The sequence below is a fragment of the Acanthisitta chloris genome, unplaced genomic scaffold (assembly GCF_000695815.1).
Source record: "Acanthisitta chloris isolate BGI_N310 unplaced genomic scaffold, ASM69581v1 scaffold43427, whole genome shotgun sequence".
Taxonomy (NCBI): domain Eukaryota; kingdom Metazoa; phylum Chordata; class Aves; order Passeriformes; family Acanthisittidae; genus Acanthisitta; species Acanthisitta chloris.
Genome location: NW_008681752.1, coordinates 25,635 through 35,505, shown reverse-complemented (window position 1 = coordinate 35,505; position 9,871 = coordinate 25,635). Strand labels below are relative to the sequence as shown.

The 9,871-nt window shown below is 47.0% G+C and overlaps 1 protein-coding gene across 3 annotated transcripts in view; it reads right to left on the bottom strand.

Annotated features, from left to right (window-relative positions):
- Window positions 1-3,137: 3,137 nt before the first annotated feature.
- Window positions 3,138-9,871, bottom strand: part of WHSC1L1 (Wolf-Hirschhorn syndrome candidate 1-like 1) — a 27,099-nt gene continuing 20,365 nt past the window's right edge. For 2 of the 3 annotated variants that reach the window (XM_009078201.1, XM_009078202.1), the window contains 9 exons: window positions 7,871-8,027; window positions 7,101-7,303; window positions 6,542-6,654; window positions 5,851-6,120; window positions 5,249-5,365; window positions 5,009-5,150; window positions 4,638-4,744; window positions 4,092-4,296; window positions 3,138-3,379 (listed from right to left, as the gene is read on the bottom strand). In XM_009078201.1, the coding sequence (XP_009076449.1) occupies window positions 3,138-3,379; window positions 4,092-4,296; window positions 4,638-4,744; window positions 5,009-5,150; window positions 5,249-5,365; window positions 5,851-6,120; window positions 6,542-6,654; window positions 7,101-7,303; window positions 7,871-8,027 (1,556 nt within the window). Of the gene's footprint in view, window positions 3,380-4,091; window positions 4,297-4,637; window positions 4,745-5,008; window positions 5,151-5,248; window positions 5,366-5,850; window positions 6,121-6,541; window positions 6,655-7,100; window positions 7,304-7,787; window positions 7,793-7,866; window positions 8,028-9,871 lie in introns of all 3 variants that reach the window. The other variant, XM_009078200.1, reaches the window with a different exon arrangement.

The following is a 9,871-nucleotide window of genomic DNA, read 5'->3' as shown; positions in this document are numbered from 1 at the left end:
AAAACTCTATGATTCTATGATTCCAGAACCACCTGGCCACAAGCTGCATGACTTCCGTGCTGTGCTCAGGTGCAGCTGCAGAGGAAAAGCTCCCGTAAACCACAAAAGCCTGTTAGCTGGGCAGAGCAGCTCAGGCACTGCCCAGGTGCCAAAGCTGGAGGCAGTAGGCTGCCAGAAGTGTGGTGGCACCCCAAAAATTTAACACAGAAGTCAGGAAAAAGTGTGCTGATGTGTTCCTGTGAAGGAACAACCAACAGGCTGAAACAGCACATTGCAGTTCTCCACTGAAATCACCAGTTCTGCTGCTTTCTCCCAGCCCTCAGCATGAAATGACCAAACTATCCAAGATTACCCATTTTGGAGCCCACACAAATTAATTCAGCAACTGCATCCCTCTCAGCTGTGGAATACTCTCTTTACAGAGGAGCTGCACTGAGGAATTGCACTCTGGTTAAAATGTGCATTTTAACATCTGAGTGTGGCACTCAGAACAGCTCCTCCAGTCACCAAGACACTCTGAATTGGCACTTTCTCATCTCCCAGTGTTCAAGCTTTTTGAAAGATTCACCTCTCCAGCTCAGAGCTTTGTTCACAAACTGCACAACCTCACCGACCATCTCCTGTTCTCCCCTCTGAGTCCAAGCTCAGCTGTTGGCTGTAATTAATCATTATTGGTGGAAAAAAGAAGGACCAGTAAGAAGTTTGAACACAGAGTGAACCAAGACATTGAGTGAGTTGGCACAGGAGGAGCAGCAGCCTCAATCACAGCACTTGACAAGGTTTAAGCCTTCTGTGACTGTGCCATGTCCTGCACTGCTCAGCACACCAACACAGCAGCATGGCATGTCCAGCGTGGCCATCAACAGTCGTGTGGCTCCTGCCCAACGCTCCCCAGGTGTCCTGGTGCTGCCAAACCACTTCCCTCTGCTCAGCAAATGCTCACAGACATGGAATGAATGGAGCAGGTTGGTGCATTCACACGACAGTGCAATATCAGCAATACAGAACATATATGAGCTGATATCTGCAGCATCAGAACACTCCAACTCCCCAAGAGAAAATCACAGAACATTATCAAGCCTAATAAATAATAGAAAGTGAACACCTCAGGCCCTAGGGACACTGCAGCAAGAGCTGTGTGTTTGGAATTTCTGAGAAGGTCAAACACCCTCAGTAAGAGCTTAAAAAGAGACAATTCTCAGACAAAATGTTACGAAAATTAAAATGATTTTTGTAATTTTCTTTTTTTTTTTTTTTGTTTTTTTTTGTTTGTTTGTTTGTTTTTTTGTAAAAAATACCAAAATCCAGCACTGTTTTCCAGCATGGTTAGTGTCAGACCTTCACCGGAGCATGGCCCACGGCATGAAGTGCTTTAGAGACCCAACAGCTCTGTGCCACGGGCTGACCCTGACACCTGCAGGTTCTGCCACCCAGGAAAGTGTGGGTGGGCAGGTGCTCAGCTCCGTGGCACAGCAGCTGCTTAGAGACTGTAGTGTATTCTGCCATTCTACAATTGCACACACAAAACACTTTCCCCCTGTACATAAATTTGAGGATGAGAAGGACACCAGGCAGAGGCAAGACAGGTTCTTAACATCACATGGACTTTTTCAGCCTATCTCCTTGATCCAAGAAGTCTCCACGCTCCCACAGGTTTGTGACAGCAGTTTTCCAGAGACAAGGTTCTCAATTTCAAGGCTGAATTCAGCCGGAGGCCAGCAACACTTGATTATTCCCAATACCCACGAGCAAAGGCTGGCAGGGAGCAGCAGCAGAAGTACTCACTGTACCAGGGCAGGGGATGCACAGTGCTGGGTGACATCGTGGGCTGGGGGAGGAAGGTCAGCAAAACTAACTCCAGCCTGGGGTCACCAGTGCCCCAAGGCTCCTTGCACAAAACATGGAGAAAGATAGGTTTCCTAAGAAAATCTGGAGCAGGAGCTGTCCTGAGCCACTTCCAAAGCCTCACTGAGGGAATCTCTCTGATTAACAGAAGAAATCCAGGAGAGAACCACCTCCTGAGGCTCCAGTTGGCTGCTGGGACACACCTGTTACCCAGACACAAATACCCTGTTCACTGAATTGCTGAGGTGTTCCTTAGCTCCATTAGCAACGAAGGTTAAAGTTAGAAGGTTTCTCTCAGCAAAAAAATATTAAATCTAAATGTTCAATCAAAACCAACACACATGGGTTGGATCCCTTCGGTGCCCAAGTCTGCCCTGAAGCCCAGGGGAGCCTGAGAAGGTAGCAGTGAAGTCACACCGAGTAACTGCCACCAGACCAGTGCAGACATGGCAGATGACAAACCCATTGGACTTCAGCTCTGACCGAGCCTGGGAGTCTCTCCTGCCTGGGAAGGGTTTCCACATAGGGCAGGATAAAGAAATGACCACTGTGCAATTAGACTCTGAATTTCCATCTGTCTGCAAACACCTATTTCTGCTCTGGAGCAAGGAACCACCATTTCTTCCCTCCTCAGACACTGTCAGACCGCGTGTTACGAGCACTTCCGAGAAGTCACACACCTGATTTCTCACAGGAAAAGCTTCACGATAATATTCGTAAATTAAGGTGAGAGACAACCTACCTTCTTAAATGCTTTAACAACAAGTACTGGAACAGAGGCATTTGAGAGCCACCTGGTCTGACCCCCACACCTGTCTGTTTGGCACCTCAGGGTTACAGAGGGGGAGGCTTTGCTCTTTCCACACACTAGACACAAAAGTTACGTTGGCTTCGCTGTTTCGTTTTTAAAGACGCGTTGACTGACCAACGCCAGATCTTCACACCCTTTCAAAATTAAATAAATAAATATGTTGCTATGCTTTGCTTTCTACACTCAACATTATTTTAAACAGAATATTCTTTTCACTGTCAAAAGGTCTACGGTTTCTTTGAAGGCCAAGACGTTCCTGGTTTCCAACGGTAAGAGCTGCTGTAGCACATTCAAGGGTAAAAGAAAGACCAAACAATAAAACCAGACACCACTGCCTGCTTCGGCTCGCTCAGGGCAACGGTCCTGTCCCAGCCCAACCGCAAAGGCTCCGAGGACAAAGACTGAGTGTGGCAGCGCAGTCTCTCCGAGTTCGTTGCCTGTTGCCTCTCTTCTCCCCTCCCACCTTTGTTTGTCACCAAATTCACTCCTTTGCCTCTTCCACAGCCTTCTGTGCTTCCAATTTGCACTTGATCTTGCTCCAGTACTCGGGTGCCACGGGAGATTTGGGGTCGTGTGCGGAGCAGCAGGGGCGGCCGTCCAGCGCCGACGGCACCAGCGCTCCCTTCTCGTGATCCTTACAGAAGGAACGGGGGCAAAACTCACAGAAGGACACGGCAGGATTGCTACAGATGTCGCACTGATGCCACGGACACTCCCACTTTCCTGGGGATGGGAGGAGAGAGAGACAGGAAGCTGGAATTAGTGTATCTCAGGGACAGCACTGGCCTCTAACCCTCACTCCGTGTTGGAATTGCTCAGATGAATGCAAAGACAGATCAGAAATATCAGCTCTTACTGTGGCTATTTGTGCTTCTCACATATAAGGATCTTACCGAAAACAGTTCTTATTTTGCATTGTTTAGGCTTTACTTGGCCCAAAACATTGCTGCATGCACAACCAGAGCTTAAACCAGTCACCTCTAGCACCAAGACACCAAATGTTCTTGCAAGATGGAGAATTTGGTCTGTACATTTTCCTGATTTGTGACCTGGACACTGCCCTGCTCAGAGGGTACCTCCAAGGGAAGCTTCAGCTCAGCCCTACACATCCTGCTGGCTCAGTCAGTGTTTGAACTGACATTTGATTTGTGCTTGGTGACTTTGGGACACCAAGATGATACTTGTGTTCCAATCAAAATAAGAGGAGGAGGTTTGATCCAAGAAAGAGGTGAAACAAGTATAACACTTTTTAAAGGATGACAAAGCCTCTGCCCATCAGTTCTATTTAGGAACAGTCACCTGATGTACTGCTACAGGGAGTGGTACTGCAAAGCAAACATGCTGCATTTGATGCAAATGAACACTGCATTTCAGCCCAAACAGTGTCTTGCAGCAGGAAGGAAAAGATGATCAGGAGCCACGTGACTGCTCTTACCAAAAGGTGGTTGAGTCAGGTTAAGGCATAGGAGGTGGTATGCTTTGGGACAGTCCTTCTTGTCACACATGACTAGCTCTCCCCCATCTCCACACTGGAAACAGTTGTCTTCATGCATGTGCTTCTGCTCTGTTTTTATTTTCCGTTTCTTCTGCTTTAACTTTGCATTCTTCACCTTCTCTTCATTTGCCGTTGCAAACGCTGTCTAACGAGGACAAAGCCACAGCACACAGTCACTTACAAACCTCTGGCACTAAAATCAGCTTTAGGTTATTATTTGCATGAACTCTGCTTAAATTAAATCCACTCCAAAAAGCTGTTAAGCTCTAAAAGCCACAAGTGCCCATCCAGATGCTTCTGAATTAAGTTTGGATTAATGAACTTTCCCCAGACACATCATCACTGCAGGGCACACTGTAAAAGCCTTAGAGACTTTCAAGGGTGGAAAGCATTACATAGGCTGAAGAATTAAATAAATCAAACCCCCCTCTTTTCCCCAGGACATGTGTGGATTTGGGAGGAAAAGCTCTGGCATCACCCACGTACCTTGGGACGCACTCCCAGGAAGCCGCTGCAGTTCTCTGCTCCGCAGTGACACTCAGTCCTGCCGTTGCCCAGGCAATCCAGATTGTAATTGAATGTTAACTCCATTCCTGAAGGTCAAAGGTAAACAATTCACCCACCCACACAGACACTGAGGGAAACAGGCAGTGACAATGGCATGACATTAGCATTTGCAATCCTAAGACCTTTCCTAAAACTGGAACCTTAATATTGTCTCCACACCAATGAACAACAAAGCTCTACAAACATCACTGGTATTAAGTAACTTCAGAGAAAAAACCCCATGATTCCAACTGAGGAACTTGGCCATTGCAAGACAAAAGTACACGTGCCAAACAGTGCCATCCTTTTACCTGCAGGGATGTCACAAAGAGCAAACAGTCCAACTCTAATGTCACCATTCACTGTCCACTTCTGTGTTTCACAGTTTGGGTTACAACTATGGTTCATAAAACGAGAGTAGTTCCCCTTTGGGCCAGCATCTATTATTCGGTCCTGCAAGGAAGGATACAAAAATGTGTTTGGCCCTCACAAATTACAAAGGTTTCCTGCTGGCCAGCAGCAGTTTCTGTCAAACAGGATACAAGACTCACCTTGGTCACAGTTAACATATAAAAGTTGGTGACGCTGTTCTCGTGGGCACGCTTGATGCGCAGCCGACACTCCTCTTCGTCAATCAGCTCCCCAACATACTCGTTCACAAACTCACCCTGCAGAGGAAGGAGAACAGAAGTAAGAAACCCATTCATCCTACTCATGCTGATAAAGGGAAGTATTTACTATGAAAATACTGTGTCCTCACAGAAGCCACTGACCTGCTCCGATAAGCGTTTTCACTACATACTTTGCTTTCATTGGGACTTTTATAGTTAACAAACTCAGAACATTTTCAGCAGCAAGGTTTTCATGAGACACAGATTTTAAAAACTTCAAATTTAATAAAATTAATGCCTAAACCCCATGTTTAAAAGTAGCCCTATAGGCCGACAGCATGTTCTAAGGGAACTGAGAAGAGCTGGGACGTGAGTGGTGCCTTGGTACAAGGAGAGGGCACTCAGCACTAGGCATCACTCCATGCAGCCAGTCAGCTGCTGGGAGGTTAAAACACAGTGCATCCACTGGACGTCCAGGGTGCAGTGCTTCCACCTAAACCCACCCCAACGGCTGTCACAGCCTTTGTCCTGGGTCACTCTACCTTTTTAATGCTCCTTTTGGTCCTGAGGCCCCAGCCCCGGCGCTCGGTTTTGATGATCTCGGCGTCGGGGTAAAGCCTCTTGGTGAAGCACTGGTTCTGGCAGCGCTCCCCAGCTGGGCACACCTGGGGGTGGCACTCGTACTGCAGCATCCTGTTCAGGCACTCTGACTCCAGCCCACACGGGTTCTCATCCGAGGGCTTGCAGTTACACCGGGGGATCTCCGACAGGTCAGCCACCTGGATCTGCACCTTCCCTATCACCTTGTTGGACTGCAAATGAAGGGGAGAAGAGCGAAGGATGAAGACAATGCACAAAGAACTCAGACTCAACAACTGACACCACGAGGCAAGAAAAGAATGATTTCATCCTGTGGCTTATGGTAGTGTAAGGCAGATCAAAAGATTCGTGAAAAGAACAGCAAAATTATTTATATGAAATTCTTTAAACTGCAATCGATGCAAATACTGGTGTAAGTACATAACTTTAAATCCCTGAATAGTTTGGGTTGGAAGGGACCTAAAAGACCATCCAGTCCCACACCTGGGCAAGGATACCTTCCACCAGACCAGGTTGCTGCAAGCCCTGTCCAGCTTGGCTGTGAACACTGTCAGTGTTGGGGCAACCACAGCTTCTCTGGGCATACTTACTCCTACATAGGATAAAAATCAAAAAAGCAAAAAGCCAACTCACTTTAATATGTTTATAGGGTGGAGGTTTCCTTGAATTCCTTTCAATTTCCAATGCCTCTTTGCTTTCTCTTTGTGCTTTCAGCTCCTGGAAACGCTTTGCTGCTTCTTCAAGTGCTGCACAGGGAGTTCAGAACAGAAAGCAATTAGCCCAGGCTGCTGCTAATCAAACACATACATGTATCTATTTACATTTATGCTTTTAAGGCTAGGAATAGAACTCCATAAACAAAAACACAAGCTAAAAATGAATTATTGCAGTTTATCATGAATCTATCAGCAGGTACTGAGATACTGAACAATGATCCCATGCAGCAGAGCCTGAGCTCCATCTCAACACCTCCCAGTTTGTGGAAGAACTGAAGTGGCCCACAACAACACACAATGAGTAGGCACTTAAAGAAACACATTTTTATCTGCATCGAGGGATTGACACAATGCTTGGATTTCATGTGAACACAGAACACTAGTCACATAATATTCCCATGCAGGTTAAGTGGTGATGGAGACACAAACACGTGGAATTTTTGTCATAAACCACTATAAACTTTGTTTGATTTTACCTTTCTTGAAGGTCTTGTTAATACTAGTTTGCCCCTCAGCAAAGCTTTTATCTCCTTCAACATAAGGGAAAACTCTGCCCTGGTGTACCCAATAGTAGTCATGTGAACCAAAGAAAAATACTGGGAAGTCCCCGATATCATGTTTGAGGCCCTGTATGTTGAGAGGCACAGACCTGGGATTGCAGATCTCTGCTGGCCACCACCTGCAGAGTAGGAGAAAAAAGAGGAGTATAAGTTCCCTGAACCAGAGCTTCCCAGTTTGCTAACGGGATTGAGAAAAAAATAGCCAGTTTTCCTTTCTCAATGAAATCAACTCCTTCCTCGCACAGCCAAGGCTCCTGCTGGCAACACCTGGGAAACTCCATGCAAAACACAAGCAAAGTTCTTGCCCCAGACTTTGGAAAGCCTTTGAAGGACATCTGTGGGCTGAGAGCAGGTTTCTGGGCTCAGCTGTCAACACCTGTATTGCTGCAGGTGACCAAAGCAAATGCCAGCAAGGACAGCTGGGCCCTAAGCCAGCCCCTGGCCTCCCACAGCACGACCTCGCTCTGCAGAGCAAAGGGGAGTGCAGCCCTGTGTCCATCTCTGTCTGGATGCGCAGGAGAATTGCATTCCAAGGGTGACATCCACGTCTGACACAAATGACTTGGGGTTGGATGACTTACTGTATTTCTAGTTCGTGTTCACAACAACTGAGCTGCTTTGCCTTCCTGCAATTCTGGAGCACATCAAACCCCCAAAGCACAGAAACCCCCAAATGGTGAACTTGCCTGTAATTCCCAAGCTTGACCCAAACGATCTGCTTGTACCGCAGCTTCTTCCCAGCTTTACAGTCATTGCAATTCCAGCATCCCTCAGGCATTTCTATGCTGAGACACTCGGGGTGGAAGGAAGCTGGGCAGGACTCACAGCACAACAGTTTGCCACCTTGAAACAGAGAAGCCCTGCTTGGTTTGTAGAAGTCAGGATTTGCTCCCCCCATGCACAGCAACTGACATTCACTTTTAATCATCTATGTTCCCACTTCCCCACAGAAACTGGCAAAAGAAAGGGATCAAGTCACACTTGACAATGTTGGTTAAAAAAGACTGTGCAGGGCTTCACCTAAGGGCAAGTGGTGACTCTGAACCACACCAGACACACAAAAAAGCAGCTGCAGATTTAAACGTGAGCTGGGTCGGCAGGAAGAGCACCATTCCCCAAGGAAGCACTGCAGCTGAGAGCAGTGCTGCCAGCTTTCAGCTCTTTGGTGATGGCCAAAACAACGACAAAACCCCACATTTTTAAGAGTTCCTTTTTCAATCAACATTGTTCTGACTGAACCCCCCAGCAATCCTCAGCAAGCACCAACCCCACAGCCTATAGGTTGATCAATGCTTTTCTGCAGCAAGGACAGGAAGAATTGTAGACAGTGTGTCTATGCCACAAAAAGAAGTTTACCAGGATGAGCACAGTACATGAAGTAGAATGAGACACACAGGTTGTTGCTATCCCGAAGGTCCTGGAGGGAACCTCAGCGCGGGGTTCACGGGAATTTCCGAGGTTTACACTCATTTGGGCAAAAGCTGTTTTGTCTGGCTCACATTTTGTCAGCTGTGGAGAGCCACAGCACATCTCTAAGCCACCCTCAGCACAGCAGCTCAAACAGCAACATTTGATTCCTTACACATATTGTCATATTTTATATATCTAAGTATATAAAATATATATTTCACATCGGTATTAACAAGTTTGTGTGTCCCAGATGGAAAATCTGGGAGAGACTTCAGAGTGTTTAAAAGCAATTTTCACTTTCAAACCTGTATCAGAAAATCTTGTCCACCTATAGACTCCCAAAATATCATTGCATTAACTGATTGTTGCATGTCACAATGAGCATTCCTTAAACAAATCACTTGCATGACCAACACTGTATTTCCTCTGCTAAGTCCAGTCAAATCCAGCCACATGGATTCTCCACAGCTCCCCAAACCCATAACGGAATTTTTAAAGTATGTTTTTTTCAAATGTTATTTCAGAGGAAATACAGACCTGGAGTAAATTACTGAAACATCATCCAAGATGGGAAAATGCCAAGAGATGCAAAAATCAAACAAAATCAAACACAAAACTGTCAGTGCTAAGCAAGAGAAAACCCAACATTGCTCTGGGGATGCATTAGGCAGATACGGCTCAAGCTAAGCACAGGGCTCAAAATAATTCTTGTTTTCCAGAATTACAGGACTACTGAAGCCACGGATCTAGCAACGCTCAGAACGGCCTAACTCGAGCTGGGGAATGGGGCACCGGCTGGGAACGCTCTCAGGGAACCAAATTGCTGTGGGGAACAAAATATGACATCAGAGTACTGGACACAGACAGCAGGAGAGGCTCAGCACGCCCAGCAGCAGGAAGTGACCCCTGCCCAGAGCAGAGGGGTCAGAGCCTGGCTGTGCTGAGCACTCGTCCTGTGGGGAAGGGGCACTACTGTCTCGGTGGTGGAGGTGGGACACAAGGCTGAGGGGCTGGTGGGGACACACACAGGCCAAACATCACTGCCCTCCCCCTCTGGATGGACACAGCACCCACCCTCATCCAACCCCAAACGTCCTCTCTTCTCTCAGGCTATGCATGAGACCCGAAACAGCACATCCCCCTCCTCTTCCATAGGATCAGAGAATTTAAGGGTTGGAATGGACCTTACAGATCATCCAGTCCCAGCCCCCTACCCTGGGCAGGGACACCTCCTCACTAGATCAGGTTGCTCAAGGCTCATCCAGCCTGGATTGAAC